Raw genomic sequence first — 25,681 nt, forward strand, 5'->3', positions numbered from 1 at the left:
GGAATATATGGAAGATTAGTTCCATTAATCTCTGAAAGCGTATCAGTTCTATCATTCTTTTTTTTTTTTACATGGCCGTACTAGTGTTTTCTGCATCAAGGTGATCCAGTAAAACTTAGAGGAATTTGTAAGGTTTATTTTATGTTGCTGGAATCTGTCTAAGCTGGAGTTTGTACTGGACAGTTACATTTACAGAATCTGCAGTTTGAAAAATCTTTGTTGCTTCTTGGTTTGCCTTTTCTGTTGCATGTAATCCACCAATACAGAGATTTTTTTCTGGCTCCTGTAATCTGACATGAATTAAAGTGATCACAAGGCGGGGGGGGGGGGGGGGATGATGATGGTATGTTTGGGTTTTTTCTTTTTCATTTTTTTCTTTTTCTGCACAGAAGAGTGCAGTCTTCCTGCATTGCAGTTAGTAGCTGTTGTTAAAAAGCTAATTTGCAGAAATAGTACTTAATTGTGCGTGCATGTGCACTTACTTTGTATAAACAGGGCCTCTGCTATTCAGATTAAGAATTGGTATCCTAGCAGCTAGTAACACTAATACTATTCTGGAGCATCCAGAAGGCACCGATTGCAGTGGAATGTGCAGCTTGCTAGCTGTCAGGAGCGCTTTCTGTAGTGCCTGAGGCTTTCACGGACATTTCCTACCAAAACCTGACTGTTCAGTGTTGATTTGCTTTCAAGACTGGTCAAGTTCAAAGCATGACTTAGTAAGGCAACAGTACTGATGCATCTGTGGAAGTTCTGGCTCTGTTGCCTTTGGCAAAGAATTATGAGTGATTTTGAAGATTTTAAAACATTTGGGGAACTAGCAGTCATTTTTCTCCACATAAAGTATCCTTTAAAAAAACTATTGACTATGTTAAAAAAATCTTGGTCTCTGTTGAACTTCAACTGAGTTAATAATAATAATAAAAAATGTTCAGAGTTATCCAAGCTACTAAAATGTTGGCAAGATGAAAACCTAAGGAAAAAGAAGTGATTTCGGGCAGGATGCACTCTTTTTGTTTTGCATTTCGTTACATTTATCTATGAGTCCATTGTTGCTACTTGCTTTCAATAAAAGGCAATTGTCATACAAACCTTACTCTGATCACTGAGCCAGTCTGTAATCTTAATGAAAAGATTAGATTCAGGTAAATCAATTAACCTTACCCAGAAAAGTAGCCTGATAATGTTTAAGGGCTGCCTTGACTGACTGTAAACTTTTCTTCCAGCATCCTTATTAAAGAATCAATAGAGTAACCTCAAGCACTACCCCAGTAGAGAGAGAGAATTAAAAAAAACCACATTGGTAATGACTGTTGCTGCTGTATAATTAATACAGAGTTTGTATTGCAGATTTTTTTTTCATAGTTCTGTTTAAATAAATGCTAACACTTTAGTGGAGAATTGTTAGGAAACTTTTAGCAGTGACATGTTCAGAAGTGTCCATGGCACACTGTTCACTCATGGGAAATTAGAGCCCCTCTGCTAAACCCTATAAATGATACGCGAAAGTGTATTGTTTTGTTTAAACTGAGGTCCCATCGTTGATTTCAGTGTACATCACATTGCAGTAAAACTGTGGCCTTCAGTATCTTCTGAAAGCATCACTGTAACGGAATTACACAATAGATGTTAAAACTTGATGGCTGGAGAACAAGATGTAACATGCCTTAGAGGGTCGGGGTCATAGTAAGTGTCAGCTTTTAGGCGTAATGTTTTCCTGGCAACACAGCAAGACTTGCCATCCCTTTGGACTAGGAGGAGAAGGGACGTTTATAGGTAGAGCTGAGCTTACCCTGTCAAGAACAGTGCATCCTTTAGGGCTGAGAATGATGTATTTCTACACAAGGACAACCTGTTGGCCAGCTGCACTGAGAGATTAACAGGGAGGTCAAGTAATGTTGCTGGGAAGTGACCAAAGTTCTGTGATGGGTGGAAGTGCCATAGGGATAATAGTAGCAATTAAAATGGGTACAATCAAGGTAAAACTCAAAAGTGAAATCCCAATATCCATACTTCTTTCCGATTTGGTTGTTTCTTAGGTAAAAAGTTCATAGACTTCAAAGATTTTGACTGCAAGGTCAGGATTTGGTTCACTAAGTATTTTAAATTATTGTTCATAATTAGTTTCTATTAAAAACATGGATGATCAAGTCTGGGAGAGCTCAGAACTTAGTCCTTGATTCTGCCTCACGTTCTTGTCTTTCAGAGGGAACTTTGTCCAGTGTTCCTCATTTATAAAAGTTCATTATCAATATAAATCTCATCCCCAGATGTTTGCATATCTCTGAAAAACACAGATGTCTCTGAGAAATCATGTTTGATTTTATAAAAATCACTTTTCCCTTTAGTACAACCCTAACTGCTTGAACTGAAGTAACTCTTCCAGGGTCCTCTAAATAAGAGAAAACTTTAACTTTAAAACTTTTAACAGGCAAGGAACTGTACAGCAGGATGGAGATAATGAAACATAATGAAGATACTAAGAACAGATGTGATTGTAAGCTGTCAGGTACCACTTAGCAGAGAGAGTAGCTACAACTGTGTGTTTGGTTTTTCTAAGAACAAAAGATGTATTTCAAGCAAATACACCATATTTATTCTAACAAAACCAAATAACTGCACTTATTTTTATTTTATTTTATTTTATCTTTTAACTTTTGTGTAGAATATGTTATTTTTCAAATGCATTGTCCCTTTGTATCTTTTTTGGTCTCCCGTACATTTAAGTTGTCTGGGGGCAAGGCTTGTCTGTCTTGTTTTGTATTTGCACATCACTAGCAAAAGGAAATTTACTTTAGGACTGGAGATTTCAGGCACTATGGCAATATGAGTAATGAACAAGTACTCAGCTTCCTGTTTCCTTATCCCAATTGATCATGCCACTGTATTGCTATGAAGAACAACTCTGTATATGGTACAGTGCAAAGTAGGAAACTGGCCTCAAAATACCTTCGTGTCTTGTGCTGAAATCCCATGCTGACAGGCCATGCTGAATTTAGAGTGCTAGGTTATTAAAAATACCGTGTTTCTAAGCAACAGTGTTTATAGAAGGAACACTTCTTGTTCCCAGTTTTGCCTTTGACTGCTCTATCTATAAAATAGCTTAAACCAACAGTATTGAGGAGGTTTCAGTGTTGCAAAACGATTGATTTTGATACTAATGAAATGGGGCCCTGTTGCCTTCCTTGTGCTCCAGTGTACTTGCACTGCTTATACACAAGGTACAGGATCTTGCAATGAGTGGGTTGCTTTGAGCTCGCTATTATACTAAGCATATTGTTTAGGGTTGTTTTTGTGAACAGCAGCTCAGTGATCCATAAAATAACATAAATTGTCTTGTAAGATAAGGACTCACAAGGGAAAACCTTGCATTGATGAAAATCCTAGTTTTAACTCAAATGTAATATTCTAAAAAACAGAAATTGTGGTACCACAAACTATGGAAAATGCTGTTTTACAAAGAAAACAAGTTCTGCTTGTCTCTGTGTTGTGTATTTTCCCCCTTCTTTCAGATGATTTATGTAGTGCCTTTCACAAGCCTCACAGCATTTTGTTGAATTCCAAGGGAACTTTACTTATAGAGAGATGTGTGTGATAGGATTAAAACTCAAGTATCTGTCATTTAAATGCTAATATCTCTGGATTAGGAGAACTTGGCAGTAATTACCAGAGCCAGTGATGGTGCATACTGATTTGAGGTAATCAGTGATGTTGAGTGCCCTATACTGGGAGTAGAACCAACACCATCTTATGAGAGAGTTATATTTAATAGAAATTGGCTATGGATGACTGCATAGGATGCAAAGTCCATTTGCATAGGATGGCTGTTTCTTAGACCCAGATGTTGGTGAAAAGCTCTTCACTGCTGTATTTGGAGAGTGTCTGAGTTCAGTGCAGGGTGACAGCAGCGTGTCACCCTGCAGTCCTGTGAGAACTGCCCATCCTGTTGTGTTCTGGCCGTTCTTTCAGGTGTGTGGTGGTGAAGTCAGGCTGCTGCATACATAGCCTTTTACAAAATCAGTATGTGATCATACTTAGAAAAATAATGTAAGAGTAACTAATGTATGAGATCACTTAAGAGGGGTGCTGTGATCTTAAGCGGCTGAAAGAAAATATTGCCTGTTTTAACTCAAAACTATGATTTCGAAGACAGTCTGGAGAGATTTAATGATTATTCCTGATTTTGTTTCATAGAAGAACAAAATTCAGAGTAGTGGTTTGAGAGAAATGGTAGAACCATTTTTCATGCATCAGTATTGAACTTATTTGAAGAGAATTTCATTTCCCCATATGTCTAGATTATTGTAATGGTATAAATCTCTACAGTGTCCTGAATTCATGCAGTATTCCCAAATGCTAATGTTTGTATTGGCACTTACATGTTTACACATGTATGTGCAAATCCAGTCTTCTCCCTCCTGATTTGACAATTTAAGAGGCTGCTGCGACAGCTATTGCTCCTGCAATGTGTGGAGACTTCCTCATTTAATCCTTGCTGAGTTTACTGTCAGGTGCTGCATATTGAATAATCATAGAATACCAGTTTGGAAGGGACCTCAAGGATTATCTGGTCCAACCTTTCTTGGCAAAAACACAGTCTAGACAAGATGGCCCAGCACACTCTCCAGCCAGATCTTAAAAGTGTCCAATGTTGGTGAATCTATTTTGGCTAGGCCTTACTCTCTTTAGGGAGTTCATTGATGTCTCAGCAGAATGCAAGCCAGCAGATTGTGGAATACAATTTGTAATAAAAAAAAATTCAGGAGGCAAAAGTTGTGTTTTAGTGCACAAATTTCTTAGGCCTTTGTTTATTATGTATTCTGTAGTAACTAATTCGTCTAGGACAGTTTATATCTAGATTTGTCCAGCTTCAGTGGGAGCGTGTTGAGTGAGCATGGAATGGAGTGCACAACACACAAGATCTAATCTAGCAATGGCATGTGTGCAAGCAAAACTTTGCATTCATGCATTGCCCCAGGGATTTCACTGGGGCTCTGCCTGGGCACCCAGTTCTGCCTCTATGGAATAAATGGCAAATAGGAGTCATGTGTCTGAAAGCAGCACAGAGCTGTCAGATGCTTGTTTTAGCCAGACTTTACTATTTGTATAAACACTGTAAGCACTCTGTTGCAAAGCTTGGAAAACATTTTGCTCTGCCTTCTTTGTTTTGGTTTGATTTTATTTGCATGCATCGTTGTCCATGAGAAGAAATTAACCCAATATAACCAACCAGATTGCACAGAACGTAGAATAAGGTTTTACAAGCAAAGTTTGTTTCCTCATGTCCTTTCTCTTCTGGAACATAATTTTACCAAAAAAAACCCCGATTTGAAAGAGACACTGATTTGATCGTAACAAATGTTAAAAAAAAAATAATCCAGATATCCACTGGTTTGTGAATGCAGAGTCGCACATTGTTGAAAATGCACTAGGCTCAAATGTTTACTTTAGACGATGATTCTGAACACTGGGAAGTTGTGTGTCTTACATACAAATATTAGTCTTTCATCTGTCTTCAGAACAAGCAAATATTGGGAGATGAACTTGCTCATACTTTCACTGCCACTCAGGTGAAGTATTTTAGACACAGAGGTACAAATTTGCCTTTGACGTTGGCTTGTTTTTCTGTCTATCTTTGGGATAATAAATACAGAGAAAAGATACATTGTTTATTAACTTCCTAGAGACTGGCAATCTGATTCATGGCTTTAAAGTGCCTCCATTTAATCTGTCAAAACTGATTTTAAACTTCATTTGTCTTCTGTTTTTGGCAGCACTTTTTACCTTGAATTTGACTGTTTGACATGCATTGTACTAGAGTCACATTTTAAAAACATTTACAGTACGTTGCAAAAAAAAAAAAAAAAAAAAAAAAGTTCAATTTGGTACATCTGCTTTCAATATTATGCATCTCTAAAAGTGAAAACAATTTGAGAGCTGGCATTGGAAATATTCTTGTTGTAGCTGTGAGCACAGCATTTAGGTAACTTTTATAAGAACAGAGTAATAATTACAGAAAATGAATTGTCACTGAATAAAATTCTCCTCTGATTATCACCAATTACAGTTAACAGCTCCGGTGGCCTGCTGATTAGATGCAGAACACAGTTTCCCCAAACTGAAAGATAGGCCATTTCTCAAAAGATTTTTTTTTTTAAATTACTTTCAGAGACTGCATTCCTGAGCATGCGGCAATAACTGCCCCCCCCAGGCTTTGCACAGACCCCTCACAGCTTAGGCTACCTCCTCCAGGAGAAGAGCTGCATCTCTGGAGCTGATAAAACTCTTCTTGCTCTCCCTTTGCCGTAAAGGAGCAGAGCCTCAACTTTGGGCTTCTCTCCAGACTCTGCCTTTCAGGCACTGACCAGTGCTCCTTTCCTGACACTGAGCCGTGGAGTTGGCATAGTGGGAAAACAGTGCATTGCAGGCAGAGGGGTGGTACAGTGAGAAGGAGCTAGGTACTAGGCGGTGAGCCTTACAACAGTGTTGTAGCTCTGCCAAAGTTGTAAGAGAAAAATCTTCACCAAGCACACATACAGCTCATTGTTCCTCTGTAGTCCCCATGTTTTTTAATCATAGCTGCATAGGCTTGTTTTTATCAGGAGAACAGCCTTTTTCCATCTTGCATTTTTTCATCCCTACTGTCACTGTGTATTATTTTTTCCTCTACTAGTCTGGATGATTATCAGTAGGGGAATATTACATGAGTAAAGGTCACAGGAGAGGATGAATTAGTAATAGAAACGCAGGGAAATGGGGAGCTGGATGGACATGCTGGCAGTGTGGGTAGATCAGAAAGGCATTGCCTTAGGAATATTCTGCAGAAAGTCCTGGAAGTGAAGTGAGGGCTGAGAGATCCAAGTCAGAGATGAAGTTTATGTTATGAAGACCTTGCAGTAGGGACTATTCAGAGTAAGAGTGAGAGGAAGAAGCAGGCTGAAGGTGCAGTGGTCTATGTTTATTAGCTGCATGGAGCTACCTTTTATGGCTTATCATCCATGAAGCGATGTCAGAGACTGAATTTTTAAGTGGTGGTAGGCAGACAATGGTCAGCAGAGGCCGGATTGTCATGTTTGGTTTTGTAATTGAGGCTATCAGTGTGAAGGTGAAGGTTATCAGTGTGAAGGTGAAGAGGGAGGAGAGAAATAGAGAATGGACTAAGCTTTTTGAAATTAAGAGGACATGAACAGGATCTGTCCTCTGGACAGCTCACTGAAGTAAGTGCTTCTCCCTGTGCATCACAGGGGTTGGTCATGGTTCCCACTAGTTGGAACAAAATATCCTGGTGTGCACGTGCCAATTCAGAGAGGTCTGCTGGGGTTGACACTCCTAGCGTGCATTCGCCTTGGACCTGCCTGGCGTGTCATTGGGGGATTGTTGCCTGAATTCTCATCAATGTAAGGAAGGATTTAAGCAGTTTCATTTTTTTCTGTACATGCCTGATGCTGAGCCTGGGGTTTTTATTCTTTCAATTATGCTCTGTAGCACTTGGAATGCTTAACAGAGCCAGGCACAGGCAGTGCATAGGGATGAGAGCACTGGAATAGAAAAATAAACAGCGGAAACCCACAGCTGAACTACCAGATGCTGGGGTTTGTCGAGAGTTTTTTATAAGAACACAAGGACTCTGACTGGGGTCATTATCCCCACCAGCCACTTGTCAGCGTAAGTCCCTCTTTTTCTTTTTTTTCTTCTTCTTTTTTTTTTTCCCCCCTTCTTTCTCCACTCCTCCATCTAAAATGTCCCTGTCCAACCGTGACTGAAGCAACAGATTAGCTACTGCTTCCCTGGAAGAGAGGACCCAAAATGCCTGCCCCCTCCAGGGGTATGCAGGCCACCATGTCACCTCTGGAGACATTGCTGCAACAAGGGCTTGCCTTTGACTGTAGGAGAGCAGAGGGAGACACAGGTCACCAGATGACAGGATGTTTAGGAAGGACTTGTTTTCCTTCTTTACTAAAAGCACTGATGTGAAAGTGTGAAGGGTTCCCTCAGCTCTGAGCACAGGTTGCAGGGGCAGAACATGGTACGTGTGTTTGTGTCGACTCTCTCCCTGCCTCTTCTCATGGTCCCATCCGTTCCCCACTTCCTCTCTTGCCAACCATTAACTGCTGGTCTTTACTACCACAACCTCAGCCCAGCACCCCAGTTGTCTCTACTGCATGTCAAGAGGTTTGACATGCTGCGTTTGGCCCATGATGCAGGCAAAAGATGTAGAAACTTAAGCTACGGTTGTGCCGAGGCCACTGCTGCTGTGTTGAGTGGCACTGGCTCATTATTCCTTTGTGCTCTGCTGCTTGTATCCATCAGTCTCTTAGGCTGTGAGCTTTCTGAGGCAGGAGTCTTATTTTTGGTCATACCTGTGCAGAATAAACTGCAATGGCATTATAATCCTTTGTGCTTTGGCAATATTAACAAGTAAATAACAGGGTATGCTGTAGAACTGCACGGTTCTCACTGTATGTACAAAGAACAGTTCCCTGTCTGGTGCTGAGGGGAAGGAGGGCACAAGGTTCCCTCACAGTTCTGTCATGTCTCTGTTTTAGACAAAGACCACCCGTGTCTCAGAAGTAAAAGCTGGGGATAGCTCCTTTTCCATGGCTGCACCTCAGTCAGGGGAGGTGTGAGGAAAGAGGCCATGCATGATCCCGAGCAGACCACAGTAATTCTGATGCTCTGGCCTCTGCTGGGTGGGTGTTCTGCAGCAAAGAAAATTAAGAAGTGTCAATGGGCATTAAAGGGAGAGCAAAACCGGAGCAGGAGGTACATGTGCCTGACAGTGACTATAATGCATAGCTGTCTGAGCATCAAGGGTCTGAGTCCGGAAGGAAGGTCAAGAGAGATTCCTACCAAAGCCAGTAATTGTTTTCTTTTTTAGCTTGTTTATTTTCTATGCAGTTAGCAAAACGTGACTCTTCATTATGTGTGGTGTAACCAGTCATTAGCTGTATATACATGGCTGGGATTCAGTTACACAGAAACAAGATACTTTGCTTTTCCACACTGACTGAGAAGAGGAAAATGCACTGGTGTACAGGGGATGTAGGCCTGAGCTTTGGGAAGCTGCTCTTGCTTGTGTGGGACTAGTCGCTGCAGCACACATACTGGTGTTTCTGTAGAGTTCAGTGCTTTCTAAGCATATCCACTGAGTAAGCGCATGTGGCGGACAGCACAGCGCCTGACATCTGGGCTTGCCTTTGAACTAGGCTCTGAGCAGTTTTGCCAGCCTAGCCCTGGACTCAGGCTAGTATGGCCTCTGGAGACAGGCTTTCTTCCTGGGGGGGTGGGACCCCCCCCCCCCCAGCTGTTACCCTGCAGCGTGAGGACTTGGTAGCTCAAGTCATGCCAGCTTAGAGATCCCTGTAGCACTCTCTGAAGTGACCCAGCTTTGCTGTTGCTAGTCCTTTCTTTACTTGCTTTTCTTTTTGGAAAACTACTGCCAGTGATTTACAGCGCAAATAATGCATGATACTTGCTTCTGTTGTATCACAAGCAGTGATTTTGGAGCTGTGCTGCTCTTCTCTTTTCCCTGTTGCTGACTGCCAGGATCCATGCAAATGAAAGGCTATGACAATGAGAAGGAAAAATTCCTTGGTTTTGTCTTTTTGGGAACTTCCAGAGGTTACATTCCTACCCCTTCATGTCAGTTAATTTCTTAGTCAGCGTGCTCAGGATCACATGGATTTCTGCCAGGTAAATACGGATTTTTGCAAGCCATAGTCTGCTCTGTCGGCAATCATTTTAGCTGTAAAAGGCCATGGCTTAGTGTGGGGCTCAGATGACACACATGTTCAGCTTCCAGCTCCTTTATTTTTTAAATGGCTTCAGTTACTCTCTCTCTGCTGTCTTTTGCAAACCAGCCGTAGGGTTTAGATGTATTCTACAGAACTTGTGCTAAACCAAACAAGGCAAACCTAAGAAAGGCTTAATTAAAACAACAGAAATCTCACACTCACTGACTCTATTGCTGGAGCCCTTTTTGCCTGTAAACAAAAAATTCAAATGGCTGATTTCCCCCCTCAGTTTCATAAGTGGTTACTGAGCTTCTGCAGTTGCTACATTCCTTAAAAAGTTGTTATTTCTTTTTTGGTCACACACTGGGGGACTCCATTGTTTTCCGTGGTGCCTATTGAGTTAGGCCCATCGACAGCAGAACTCATTCTCGGTCATTAAGTTTGGAGGCACAGTAGTATAATTTGGTGACTTTATTCCATTTCTTAGCAGAGACTTGTATTAAAGTCACGCACACACAAAACCAGAATAACCATCCTTCTCCCTTCCCCCAAACTCTGAGAGCATTAAAGGACCCCGCCAGGCAGCCTCAGGTAAAACATTAAGAATTTGCTGGCTGAACAGGAGTTCCCAATCCAATGCTACAGCAGAATAATAATAATAATAATAAAAAAATTTGGAGAGTTGTGTTTAGGCACGTATCAGGCAGAAGTAGCAAAGCAACACTGCTGTCTTGTGTTATTAATGATTCTAGTACTGTACTGTTCTAGCGTTGACAATTTAACAAGGTTCCTTGGAAAAACTGGCTGTGTTTAAGAAAAGATACACACAAATGATTCATGGTCTGGAGAATATACTATACTGTGAAAAAACAAAGAAGGTGGCCAGTTAGTCACTGAAGAAGACGTATGAACAAAGTCTGAAGTTATCTACAGAGGGAGAAAGTACCAGGTACGTCTTGTGTTTTAATCTAGCACACAAAGGCATAATGAGACCCAGTGCTTGGAAACTGAAGTCAAACAAGTTCAAGCTATATAAAATTCATGCTGAGAACCATGGAACAAACTGCCACAGAAGCAGTTCTCCATCATTTAAAGATTCCACTTTGAGATTTGATGTCGTTCTAAAAGATGCACTCTAGATCCAACAGCGTGTGGTTAAACTAGATGCAGATATCCCACAGGAAATACAATGTACCAAGCACACTGGCATTTTTTTCTGGGTTCAGCCTGTAAACTCTGTGGTCTTCCGAAGTTGCTCTCTATTCCTGTGCTATGTCTGCTATTCACAAACTTGGTCACCTCACCGTAGGGTCTCCATTTCCCACTTAGAAGTAGTTCTTAAAGGGAAGTTTCTGGCTCTTTGGTCCTGATATTTAGGGAAGCTTGCACACCTTTTGACCACACTTTACCTGCTATGGGAACATTGCCATCTCCACAGCTCTTAACCTGGCATTTTTTTCCAGCACTAAATTCACATTAAAATGCACATTCCGGATATAAAGCCTCATCTTTCGTTATCAAGGTTATAGTAGTGTGCCAAGGTGATGGGAAAGAGGAAAGGAATGGGACGTCTGCCCAGAGTTGTAACAAGCTAGACTTTCTCAGTCTGAGGCCCTCAAATCTAGTCTGAGTAGAAGAAAATAATTCTGTCTGTGGCAATCTGCTCAGTTTGGTTAGTCAAAAATATTTACTGAGTTGCTGGCTGCAGTATTTGTATCTCTAATTGAGCTCTGGAAGCTTCTATTAAAATGGAGATGTTAGAATTCATCCCTCCAGTGTGCATCTTTAGATATTCAGTTCTAGAAGACTTTGTAAGTCTGATCTTGCACCTTCTAGTTTTGTAGTACTGTTATTTCACTGCCTATGGCAGTGACTCCTGATTGACAACCAGACAAGAGCAGAACTGGCCCCGGAGACAATATGATTAATGAATTACTCTCAGTTTCACTGGATCAATTAGATCAGCATGTTAGAATGATTTCATGCCCTTCATGTATTCTTGATGGCAGGGACGGTCAGCAGAAAAAGTGCTGTAAATCTGAAGAGTCAGCCCTAATTAGGGTTTTGAGAATGCCATAACACTGGAATCTGGACAGTGTGCAAGTATGTGCACTTTCCTGAGTTTTTGCTTAGTGTTTTATGCTGCTAAGTTGAGTTACGGAGTGATGGGACCTTGGTGGACATTTTCCCTTTTTGTAGCAACCCTTGTACTCTTTAATCTTTCTGCATCATCCCGTCTCTGTTTTTCTTCTTCCCTGTGCCTTTACCTCTTCATGGCAGATTCCACAATAGACTCATTCTTACCCTGTCCCACAGTCTGCTAAAAAAAACCGACAGCAGAACAGGTAGTGGTGAGAGTGGCATGGTTATCACCAGAATCTGACTTCTGAAGAGATTGATACAGTCAAGATGTTCAGTCCTCCAAGTTATTGTGTGAAGCTGCCCCAATTTGGATAGACACCTGAAGTAGTTATATTTAAGTCATAGACAAGAGTTTTTCATCTTACTATATTACATGGCATATAGATATTTATTGCACCAGTAACTCATGTTTGACGCTGTCCTTCAGTAGATTGTTCTTACTGGTAATAACATTGAGGTGTATGTTTAACAGGCACTGCATATATCTACAATCCTAAGACTGCAGTTATAGATAACTGCTATTCTCAGACTTGTGTAAAGTTAGGGAGAAGTGCAGTCTGTTGTGGAGAGCCTGCAAGAGGCCCATTCACTGGCAATGAGTGCAGAAGGGTAAATTCTACTTAAATGGAATTAGTCCCAAGCATAGTTCTGGTAAAATGGAAAACGACATTGCAAATCACTTGGTGTTAAATATATTTCAAATCAAGCCTTGAAATGATGCCAAAATCCTGGCAGAAAGAAATGTCAAACAATGAAAACAGCAAATGAAAAGTAGCAGGGGTAGGCTGTTGCTCTTTTCAGCATATATTGGGGAAAATGTTTGTTTGTCTTGAATTTTCTTTCTGGCAGTGTTAATTCTAAGCTACAAAGAAGCCATTACTGTTTTAGGTATCAAGTGTTGAATGATCAAGGAGACTGTAGGTGAAATGGTTGCCTGTTTGTGGTAGCAATTTGAGTGTTCGTTGTAAAAAAATATTTCACGCAAGAGCACAAAGGTTGATAGGTGATGTAGGTTACTTGGTAAGTGTGAGAGATCTGCAGCGAGACTAGATGCAGGTTGTGTATATGAAGATGTCTCCTTTTTTAATAACAGAATGGAGAAACCAATGCAAGTTGCGTTAGAAGAATGTGTAGTCTTTAGCAATCAAATGCCTTTTCACTCTAGTTTTTCATCACTAATATATAAAGAACCAGGAAAAAATGTCTGGAAGAAGCTCCTACAATAAATGAGCTTGGAGTGAAGATATCAGTAGAGAGGAGAGACGCATGAAGCCTCTCATAGAAAAGGAGCTTAATTTGCACTGTTTTGGAGGGCCAGCAAACAGAAGACAATCCATAGCTGGAAGCTGATGTGCAGTGCAGATTTACTAGCTCCCTTCTGTTGTCTTCCCTTTACATGTTGGAGCATTCCCATCACATAGCAACATGGAAAGTTCTTTCTAGACTCCCAGTGCATTTTGATTCCTATTATGAGTAATTTTCTGTCTCCTTTCACTATGAGTAGACTCATTTCCAAATATATGCATCAGAATTAGGTCCTTAAGACTAGATGCTGTGTGTCTGCATCCCACCAGACCTTTTGTTACATCTAGTTTGCATTGAAAAGAACAAAATGTGGGTTAGTTACCAGCTTCCCCCTTTGTTTAAAGTTTACCATTTCTGCATAATCCTACAGTGATGCCGTCTTTGTAGCAAGTGAGTTTCTGTGGCTTTTACTGACTTGGTGGCACTTCCAGGCTTCTAAATCTTTGAGCCCAACAACTTGATGGAAATAATTTTTGTTGTGCTCTGTTGGGAGGTGGTTTTTTTCCTTTTTAATCTATATAGTGTACTGCTGAGCCAGGCAGACATAAAATTCCTTCTTGGGACAGAGAGACATATATGTTTACACAAGACACATGCAAGGTGCCATATGGCAAAACCCCAGCTTTCATTCCCTGCACATCCTTGTGTTTCAAATGTTTGGGAGAGCATATACCCCTGTGGAGTCTTTACATGGTCTGCTGGCTAGAACTTCCATGGAAAAGAGAGACTAAATGGACTAAGGAAAACACAGGGGAGTGGAGATCTGGGGGTTTAAAAGTTCAGTGTTTAATAAGTAAATGGGAAAGCAATAACCCACATGCATTTCATAGTAGGCATGCTCTGGCTATTAGTGAATTAAATGACTTAGAGGAAAAAAACAAACGGAATAGATTTTCTCAAACTGCATGTATGGAAAGATCCTGTCTTCTCAATGGAGTCATATAATCTATGATGAAAGCATGTTTACAATAGGAACAATTCAAGTACCCTCATCACAAAATGTGTGAACTTCTGTCTTGAAAGAGTCACTCTGGGGTTCTTTTAACCTACAGGCCCTGTCTAACTACAGGCTGCTGTGAAAACCCTGGTGGTGTCCTTTTAGAGCAACAAAAAACCAAACCAAAGGGGACAAGGGCAGGTGAGTGCGTACATAACCCTAAATGGTGTGGAGTTGTCTTATACCTTACACCAATATGCACAATGCATTTACTTGGGGTGTGTGGATTGCTTTGTCCCGGTTCAGCTGGTCTCTGGGAGCACAGGTTGTTGATCAATCTCATATGTAAGGGTAGGGAGTTTAAACCAGATAGACTGACAGCAGCTTCTGTGTGTTATGTGTTGCTCACATTGAAAAATACAGTTGTCTGGTACCCAGATACTGTGACCAGCTTCAGCTAGGGTTAAAAATTGTGCATCTAAATAGTACAATGGATTTGGAAGAGCCAGCTTTGTACAGCACGGCAGCAGTCTTGCATCTATTGCATCCTGGAACATGTACGGGAGAGGAGAGGTTTCAAACTGAGCTTAGAAATTAAAGGGAAATGGAGATGAGCGGAGAAGTGGGAAAGGAGAAGGGGGCCAATGGCTGTATTTGTGTCTCCTTTGAACATGTTTACTCATAAGGTGGCAGAGGCATCCCTATTCTCCTGTGTTTGGCAGGGCAAGGAGAATCATAATGATATATCCTATCTATCAGAAATACTGAGAATTAAACCTGTTCCAAACACAGTTTTCTTAAAAAAAGAAAAAGAAATACATCAAGTTTCATTACATTGAGCTTATATTCTCCAAGTGCCCATTAGGAGGGTTTTAGGATTTCCTTTTAATTAAAATAATGTTTGCTGAGCTTAATATTTTCCTAAAACATTTATTTTAATGTCTTTCCCCACTGTTACTAAAATCCAAGCAGTGAGGAAGGATAACTGACCACAAAAAAGGCCAGATGTGCCGAGAACAATATTTTTCAGATTGCCTGGCAACAGGCAAAAGGTGATTCCAAGCCGAGGAGACTCTGTAACAATGAATGTAATGACAAGACCTGCACTGCATCAGACTGTAAAAGGTTTTGTTGTGATTGTCACAGAAAAGGGCAATGGTCATTTTCAGTCTGCTCTCAGCTCTGTTTGAGGGCATAATTTAGAGGTCTGAGATCCAAATAGGAAGCCAAGAATGTCAAGTTCCAAACCTGAGTGTAGTGAAAGACTCCTTGTGATAGTAGACAGTTATTTTATTTCTCTGACAATCTATTTACTGTTGCCTAAAACGGTTATATTCTTACACATCTAGAGCCTAACTGGGAACATCAACTAAAGCTGTGAAGTCACTGGAACCTAAGCACATGGCATGTGTTTTCCTGAATCTTGGCCATACTCACTAACTTCAAAAAATGTTGTGAAGGTCTCTGCTGGAAATCTAAACTACGTAACATTGCAAGCCATTTTAGCAGTGAAAGATGTAGTGTATTGTTACTGCGTTCTTTGCCTGCCTGTTAGACTCCCAAGATTACCTTTAAAAAGGTAAAAAAACCATGACATGAAAAAGTCAAATATGGGAGCCATATCCATCCATATGCTCAAAGGTTACAGATCTCTAAAGTACTGAAAAGTTTTCAAATTGTTTTAAGTTAGACTGATACAAAATTATCCACACTTCTTTATTCGGTAATGCCAACCCTACTCATCTACTCTTTTAAAATATCTGTGTAGCCTGCAAAAAGAAATTCAACAGAACAGAAATAAAATGCAATCCAAATAACTAGTTTTAAAAATAAATTGAACATGAAATAACAAATATAGATGTAGCCAACACTTAGGGTCCAGAATTCAGTAGAAGGACACACATGGGTTATATTTATCTTTCACAAGTTTTTAAGATTGATACTCAACAGTTTATTTCGCTAGCTGGGTTGTTTTAGTTTACAAGAGTTTTCTTAGCCCTTCTGTCTTCACTCATATATCAATGTGAAAGTAAAGAAGTATTTCTGTTATAGGATTTTATAGGATGGTTCAAAAAAACTTGGAGGAAAAAGATCCTTCTTTTTTATTCCAATCTTATTGAATGCTGTTAGTTTTAATGCTAATCTTTTATAGATTCAAATCACCTACACCTATTTTCAAAGAGGCAGAGGATCTGCCACCTCTGTTTTGATACACAAATGTAGGACAATTTGGGTCTTCACTTGGCTCTCATTATACAGTGTGGTCCGCTCTGTAATGAAGAATCTTTTGGCTCTCACTGTGTTTTTATTAAGATAGTGTACAATTATTATAAAAAAAATGAAGCCAGGTCTCTACCAGCTGTATGAAACAGGCCTTAAAATGTGACCAGGTTGTAACTGATACAGAGATCTAGGGTGAACCTGGAATGTGGTGTGAGCTGCTTTGTTCGTCTTTGAGATATGAACTCTTGAATGCAGCAGTGGAAATTTAGTGTGGTTATTGTTAACCACTTCAGTCCTCAGGTAAGGACCAACAGCAACAAAAGAGACTCAGAGATCTCTTGTCTTGATGCTTTGGAGAAAGAACTGTTGCCTTCCTTTGCCAGTCTAAATGAACCAAAGGAGCTGTGCATGACAAACGGTTGTATTGAAAGTCAGTATGCTTGACCCCATGGGCTGCCCGATGGGCTTAAAGAACTGCACAATTATATTTGAACATTTTTAGTAACTTTTCTGTGTAACATTGATTTTTGTTTCATAGTCACTATCTATGTTGTTGTTTCCTCAGCACCATGTTCAGATCCTGCATTTGCTACCTGTGCATTGCAGAAGACTCAGATAATTCGTGGAACAAGGAAGGAATTCTGCACCTTAATGCACTGCTCTGGGGCTGTTCAGCTCTGAGGGTTTTCTTGTCACCTTCTATCCCAGGAAAGAAACCTAGTGGTGCACAGTATTGATATCACACTGAGTTGAAATCAAAACACAGAGAGAACTTCCAAAAATACACAGGGTAAAACTTAGCTTATAATAAGATGGAGTTTTCAAAGCTTTGTGAGACTATACATTTACCTACATAAATAGTCGTGGTTGAGCAATCTGGGACCATATAATGTTTGTGTGATTTAAAAAAAGGTAATCTTTCATAGTCAAATGTTATTGGAAGTCTTGTACTGTATTAGAAATTATTGCAAAGATCTCTTAAAGTGCAGAACTTCCCTCTTTCAAGTGGTGAGAAGCCCAAATATCTAGAGGTTTGTTGTGTACCAGGTGGTACAAATGACTGCAAAGAGGTCAGTAAAAGATCTGAACATGTCCTCTTTTGGATCTCCAGGCCAAGATCTGGAAGTCCGTGTTTAGGATACCTAATTATGAGCTTGAAGATCTAAGTGAAAATAACAATATTACAATTGGTAAAGTCTGCTTCAGGCTGTAATATCATACATGGCTAATCACACCGACCTGCTTCTACAGTGTTTTTCCTTCTCTTAAGCTGTATCCATAATAGAAAAATTTAGACCAAAACTCATATCCTTTCTAGTAGTGGTTCACTGAAACTAAAGGAGAAACCATGTTTTTTCACAAGGCATAGGAAATCTGTCTCCACAGTCACACAGTTGGACTTGCCTTGGAGGAGGTATAGGAACAACTATAGTATCTATTTTTGGGCCTTTATGCTATTTTTCTGTCCCTCAGCCTTGGTGGTGTAGGATTAAGACAAGCCCTCCCATTCACCATAGAGAATGGCATGACAGGCATTAAAAAACTTTGGGAAAGTGATGATTTTGTTGTTGTTGAAAATGTCGAAAATGCTATATGTTCATGACCAATTTTGAAGATTCTGTGTTCTGAAGCATTCAATTCATTCATTAAAGTCTTCAAGCAGGCAGCATAGTGCTGTGCATCTCTCTTGATGCTCTTGAATTACTGACTATATAGGAGTTGTGGCAGTCACTCTAGCCATACAGTAATGGAGATTATTCAGCACTAGTTATGTGGAATGGGTTGCTGAGTATGGGGACAGTACCTTCCCTACAATATATGGCTTTGCTGTGTTGGCACCTTTTGAGTTAATAATTTTCTCTCAGTGGAGGGCTTTGATGCCTTCTTCCAGCATGGATGATTTTCACTTGTTTGAGAAAATCTGGTACTGTTTGGTCTTTCACTCGGCTCACGTGACTCATCTAGCTGCCAGTAACGGCGTTCCATTTCTCAGTGTTGTCGTGGTAAATTTTGGACATCGCATCCAAACAAAACCAAGAATGGCAAAATTTTTTTAAAAAAGAAGTAATTAAAGAGAATGAAGCAGTAAGAAAAAAAGCGCAAATGACCTAGTTTGGTCTTCGCCGCAAAACCCACAATGCTCTGGGGATATCTAAGTATGTTAGGCAAATATTTCAAATCTATCTCTATTTTGAAAGTGACTCATTTCAATTATACATCGTTTCAGTTATTTGTTCATTGGCCTTAATTAGGTAAACTCCAAAGCACTGCAACATGTGTTTATTGTTGAATAATCACCCCTTTGGTAAGTTCTTGCTCTTATCTATCTACAGCCTTACTAGCTAATTTTATCAGTAAGAGTGAAGCCTTCCTGAATGGTAAACAAGATGTTCCCCAGGGAAGAAAGAGAGCTATTGCCCTTTAGTAGGGTTGTTTTAAATGTTGATCTCATTGTTACACAGACAGGTTTCCCTTTGTGTGAGGAGGGGTTCTGTTTTCCTCTAGAAGAATTTACCCCTAGCAAGAAATGTAGGACTGACTCTGTAGATCCTGACCAGTGTGAGCTGTCCTTCCTGAGGTGTGTAGCCCCATCACAATCGATGGGACCAATTCTCACATGACTTAATCTGGCATAAATCAAGAAAAAACTCCCCCAAAGTCAGTTACCCCAGAATGAAAGAAGCGAGATATCCAAAATTGAACTAACTTGATTACTCATATGGAAGGAATTGCCTGATTGCAGCCTTTGCACACTACTGTATCAACCTCTTCCGTTCCCTTCATGAGCATTTAAATGTAAAGATATAAATCAAAACTGTAGGACAGAAAAAGAGAGAAAGACAGAAGTTACCTTGATGGATTCCACTTCCATGAGATCCTTCTGGAAACCATTCTGCTTTTATTAGATTTACTCTCTGTAAATTAGGATTAGTTTTTTTATATGGATTTATGAAATAGCTATGGTTCTACTGAAAGCAGGGTGAACCCTCTGGTATAAGGCAGGGAGTATGTGCTCTTTTCATCTGTTATTGGTGAGTTACAGTATGTAGGTTAAAGGCCCCTCGATACCAGTGAAAGAGGAGATCTAGTTCCAGACATGGAAAATGCTTAAATCTTATGTTTGCCAGCCAGTGATATTAATATTGTATAAAGCAGCCAGTTGTCAAAGGGCCAGATTCTGTTCTCAGTTACACTGGTGTAAACCAGCCTTTTTTTCCTTTTTTTCAGAGACAATGAATTTGCTTTCGCATGTGCTTGAACAGTTGAACGTAGACTGTGGTTGTCTGAATCTCAGTTCTTGTTTTAGTTGCTGCAGGGGAAAAAAAGTGAGCCACTGGTGTTGTTACTTGTCTGTCATTGTTCCAACTCCCATGTGGTGGGCATATTTCAGAGGGCTTTGATGCAAGTGTGACTTCACTGAAGACACTGTCGCGCAAGAAATTTTTAGCTCTTGTTAATAGATCTGTAAGTTACTTTGTGAAGGCAAATGTATGGTGGCCTGGCTGAAACACGCATAATTTCATGGATTTAGCGTAAGTGTTCTTTTCCTTTGCAGGGAGAAAAGGTATTTTCTGATTTGACAGCTACAAGAGAAGATAATAGTTTTTGACAGCGCAGGGATAATGTTCATGTTATTGTAGGAAATCTCCATCTTCATACAAATAGGTATCAGTGTATGGTACAGTAGGTCTTGCTGAACTTTGAGTAGAAGCTTCAAGTTTCTGTGTTTTGATAATATGATAAAATTGATAAAATGCATATTTAGCCCTAATGAATTTCAGACTTGTGTCATTTGGAGAATGTAAGAAAGAAAGTGTTTTTATTACCGGTCCGGTATAAAGCCAGAACATTTTAAAAGAATCCACAGTATTTTGGAGGGAAGATACATCTTGAATGTACTCCAGGTAACATTGCTGATGGAAAAAGTGAGGAACTGTGAATTGGCTATTGTAGGTATGACTGATTTACCAACTTCTCTTGGTGGTGTGGCCTTTAAAATGTATAGAACTTATTTCACCAGTGTTCGACAGTGTATTTAGATACCCTTTAAATGTGATTCACATAGGCAAATTAACAACATAAGTCTGATTGTACGGTCTTGCTAAGGTACCCCTGAAATTAATTGAATTATGATGGGATAAAGCCAGAATAGGAGTGGAATAAAGCCTGACAGAGGTATGGACTCCAGAGGATATAATGATAATTTATGTCATGATTACAAGCAGGGCAGAGCTAATGGTCACAAACACCCACTACAAGCTGAAAGGCATCCAAAGTGATCTTCTTAAACGCTTAGGTCCAAACCCACAAAATACAACTGACTGCCCCATGCAGGCCAAAAGATGCTACATTTCTGTAAAGCTTCTTAGTATCTCCAGAGTCATTCAGTACAATTAGAGTGTCAGTGAATTCAGGTCTCTGAATATAGATCTGAAATAAATAGAATGTATGTATTAATTACCACGAAGAGGCTAATGACCCTTCTTGTGTAGTTTAAATACAAATCGGTTTCTCTTTAAAATCTCATGTATTATTCCTAAAAATCTTATGTGGGCTTTTTGTTTATATAAAATAATGCTGGCCTACACTCCCTAAGACTTATCACGTGCCTTGGTATTGTGATGGAGCTCGGTAGGGAAAACACAGTATTGTTTTTCCAATTTTAAAGATTCTGACTTCTTAAAAAAATAAAAATCAAATAAATAAATGGTCAAGAAATGTAGTGTACCAGCCAAACACTGAAAACTTTTCACTGGAAACAGGGAATTCTATTCTGGAAATGTCACAGTAATGCCTCATGAGACTTGTAATTCGGGTGTCACATGTACCCACTCTTTTCTATGGGTCTGGATGCTTGCCTGGACTACGTCTTCATCTGCCATGGTCTTGCCTGTTACAATGGTGCCGTGGAGCATGATGGGGAGGCTGTGGAGCCCAGCCAGTGGAGGAGAATGGACTTTTGTGCTGTGATCCGTTTCACAAATTCTCCAGTTACCAGAGACTTTTTCTGCTTTCCCCAGTCACCTGTTTCTTCTCAATTATACTCACCAAAACCCTGAACGTGATTCTCATCGCTTTCAAAGCATTCATTGACTGTAATTATAGAGGACCACAGCAACTCAGGCTCTCCCACTTGCCTTTCATTTGCTATAGGATTAGCAGCTGTCCATAAGAGGAAATGGGGGGTTCGTGTATGTTAAGGGTATGTTTGCTCTGAGGAGCTGTGCTGAAGCAGTAACTGACTAAAATAAGCACAATCTCTGACTGGAACTTCATAAACATTGTAACAAAACTGCAGCAATTGCAAAACTTCATGAGTACAATTTTACTTACCTTTGTATCATGAAAATATCATTAACTAGATACTGTGATATCTGCTTAATTATGTAATATTCTACCTATGTGGGCCCTCTCTGGAAGGAAACAGGAGACTTGGTTACTTGGGATATGGAGAAGGCTGAGGTACTCAATGAATTTTTTGCTTCAGTTTTCACTGGCAAGTGCTCCAGCCATGCTGCCCAAGTTGCAGAAGGCAAAGGCAGGGACTGGGAGAATGAAGAACCGCCTACCATAGGAGAAGATCAGGTTCGAGACCATCTAAGGAGCCTGAAGGTGCACAAGTCCATGGGACCTGATGAGATGCATCCATAGGTCCTGAGGAAACTGGCAGATGAAGTGGCTAAGCCACAATCCATCATATTTGAGAAGTCATGGCAGTCCAGTGAAGTTCCCACTGACTGGAGAAGGGGAAGCATAACCCCCATTTTTAAAAAAGAAAAAAGGAAGACCTGGGGAACTACAGGCCAGTCAGTCTCACCCCTGTGCCCGGCAAGATCATGGAGTGGATCCTCCTGGACGCTGTGCTAGGGCACATAGAAAATAAGGAGGTGATTGGTGACAGCCAACACGGCTTCACTAAGGGCAACTCATGCCTTACAAATTTGGTGGTCTTCTACAACAGGGTTACAGCACTGGTGGCTTAGGGAAGAGCAATGGACGTCCTCTACCTGGACTTGTGCAAGGCATTTGATACTGTCCCGCATGACATCCTTGTCTCTAAATTGGAGAGATGTGGATTTGACAGATGGGCCACTTGGTACATAAGGAATTGGCTGTATGGTTGCAGTCAAAGAGCTGTGATCAACAGCTCGATACCTGAGTGGAGACCAGTGACAAATAGCGTTCCTCAGGGGTCAATATTGGGACCAGTGCTGTTCAACATCTTTGTCAGTGACATGGGCAGTGTGATTGAGTGCACCCTCAGCAAGTTTGCCAACGACACCAAGCTGTGTGCTGCGGCCAACACACTGGAGGGAAGGGATGCCATCCAGAGGGACCTTGACGGGCTGGAGAGGTGGGCCCATGCGAGCATCGTGCAGTTCAACAAGGCCAAGTGTAAGGTCCTGCACATGGGTCACGTAGCAAATACAGACTGGGCTTTGAGTGGATTGAGAGCAGCCCTGTGAAGGACTTGGGGATATTAGAGGATGAAAAACCGATTAAGAGCCAGCAATGTGTGCTTGCAGCCCAGAAAGCCAATTGCATCCTGGGTTGCATCAAAAGAAGTGTGGCTGGCAGGTCAAGGGAGGTGATTCTCCCCCTCTACTCCACACTTGTGAGACCCCACCTGGAATTGCATCTGGCTCTGGGGCCCCCAGTACAAGAAGGACTTGGACCTGTTAGAGCAGGTCCATAGGAGGGCCATGAAAATAGAGGGCTGGAACACCTATCCTATGAAGAAAGGCTGAGAGAATTGGAGTTGTTCAGCCTGGAGAAGAGAAGGCTCTGGGGAGACGTTATTGTAGCCTTTCAATATGCAAAGGGGGCTTATAAGAAAGATGGAGAAAGGCCAATTCCAAACCATTCTATGATTCTATATCAATATATACCTGCTCTGGATAACATACACAAATTATGGTGTTGAAATGGTAGAAGCTGGGCTGTCAAAGGCAGGTCCAATGTGGGCTTCAGTAGAAGAGGGACCAGACCTGAGAGCAGTATAAAGTAGGCTATTTGTGATGAGGGTGTTTGTAAGTCCTATGGCTGCTCAGAGGGATTCAATTTACTCGACTGCAGCTGTCTGAAAGTCAGGTACTCAGTTTAAGATACTTGTTTAGGTACCTTCTGTAGTCAAAGGGAAGAGGAAAGCATGTCCTGAAGTTACATGAGCCCATCTTAGACACCCATTTGGAGATGGTTGAACAATGTAGGCATTGTTTGCGTAAAACTCGGAGACAGCAAAACTATGGTGAGATGAATAGTGCCTTGTAACACCTTAGGAAAGGACAAACCTTGATGCTTGTGAGAATCAGTGATTTGCATGAAACTAAGCACAGGCTTTATCTTTTCTGTCACCTTGCAGAATTTGTTTTCTTCCTTGATGTGCAACAACACTTGGTGCCTCCATAGAGAATGGACTAACTACAATGCAGTCTACCTCTATAGTACCCATCACCATGAGCATTGGGTACAAGGGTGAAGGAGTTACTTTCTGGGCTCTGTATGAAAACTACAGAAATATGCTTGCCATTAGTATCTGACACCATTACATTTTTTCTCCATGAAAAAAACAGATTACAGGGAGATCTGGTATTTTAAAAGCATGATTCATGTACAATGGTGAAAATGATGGTAAATGGCTATTGTGACTTTCTTAGCTAGCTTCTGAAGGCTAAGTTTCTTACAAATACTTTTATAGATGCTCATCTATGAGCATTTGACTGGTTCAGTAGAGGTAAAGAACCCAACTAATACGCTTTAGGTTAAATGGAATTGCTAGCATTTGACCAATGCAATCTGAATTCTCAATTCTCCCTTTGTCCTCTCTTTTTAGCTAGATTATCATTTGTGGTTATATATGTATTTCTGAAGAATACTGCTATAGCTCTAGACTGTTTTTTCCAAGTCTGCTAAAATGTTGTATTCACCAAAGCATAATATATTACTATTAGCATTAGCATTTATAATAATAGCTTACTTGGAAAATACAGTTAAATGTATACATCGAAACAAAATTAGTTACATTTTTTCACACTGTTGACCTGACAGTAAAGTAGAAACATGCCCATCTAAAGTCATAATCACAGAGATAATTGTCTGCAAAGAAAAACTTGACTTACGTCACTGTTTTCGGAGAGCTCCTCTCCCTGAAAATAAAGGGACTCTGAAACATCTCTCTCCAAAATCTAACACAGGCAAGACTCTACCATAAAAATACGCAGAAAGAAAGGAAACTATCAGACTAAGTTTTTCTGAGTTAGACTATGAAGTGTAAAATAGCCACAAAACTTAAAATGAGAAATAAACAACCATAGTTCACAGATCCTAATTTCTTTGCAATTAATTTTTGCTTCCTTGTGAGACCTTTCATTTCCACTGCCATGTCATTTACAAGAATTTTGCAAGGAGATCCAAAATGAGTATACAAAGTAGTAGTCAGTGTAGAGGGTTCTTAGTCAAAGGCTTATGATTTTTATTTTTTTTTTGACAGTGAACGGTGGCTACAGTCATTGTAATTTGATCTCTGAGAAGAAGAACATGATGGACATGGAGGTGACAAGTAGCTCAGTACCTGTCTGCAGACAAGGTCTGTTCATCCACACAGGAAATTCACTTATGCGAGACCACCCACTGTCCTGTGAGAGGCTGCTTCATGTTGGTCAGCTGAACTTGACACACTCGGATATAAGGTATTACTTGCAAGTTTTATCGGTTGATATATTTTGCTCTTACGGAGCTGGAACTATTTCCCAGTAGCATCTGTGGGTGCTGCATTTGGAAGAGTATTTTTGGCTTTTACTTCATTTTGGAAGTCCTTTGGCTGCTGATTTAACCACACTGCTCATTTGCAGGTTTGCACTGCAGGGACACGCACGTGTGCACCGACAGCTGTCCAAGGCAATGCCAGGAGCAGTCACTGTATATGTAGCCACAGCCCCCTGAATTGAAGTTTAAATACAGCTTCTCTGTGGGGTCTCTTCCAGCATGCTCAAAAGTCAATGAGAGTTTTTGCTAGGGTCCTAAGTAGGGTCAGACTTGCCTCCTCTATACCTCTACCCTGTACCCTAATGCCATGTTATTTCCAAATGGCAGCCTGGAAGGCAGGGATGATACTTAGTCCCAAACCAATGCCTCCCATATGGCAATTTGGCATGCCACCATCAAACCTACAGGAAGCCAGTGCCACTTTTATTTCTACAGCATTTCCTTTAATGAAGTATTTTCAATGTTCCCATACAGCCACATCCTTGGTATTTGCTTTTAAGGCTGTAATGTGAAAATTTGGTCTCTGGTTTTGATATATACACTGTAGTTGGATATGCTATGAACAGAATCTCTATTT

General features: G+C 40.5%; 1 protein-coding gene across 1 annotated transcript in view; it reads left to right on the top strand.

The window, feature by feature from the left end:
* GLIS1 (GLIS family zinc finger 1) overlaps window positions 1-25,681 on the top strand; it is a 207,064-nt gene that overhangs the window by 68,537 nt on the left and 112,846 nt on the right. Inside the window, exon 3 of the mRNA XM_049809178.1 lies at window positions 24,830-25,028. Within this exon, the coding sequence (XP_049665135.1) occupies window positions 24,830-25,028 (199 nt within the window). The remainder of the gene's footprint in view (window positions 1-24,829; window positions 25,029-25,681) is intronic.

Source organism: Accipiter gentilis, chromosome 8 (genome assembly GCF_929443795.1).
Source record: "Accipiter gentilis chromosome 8, bAccGen1.1, whole genome shotgun sequence".
Classification (NCBI taxonomy): Eukaryota; Metazoa; Chordata; class Aves; order Accipitriformes; family Accipitridae; genus Astur; species Astur gentilis.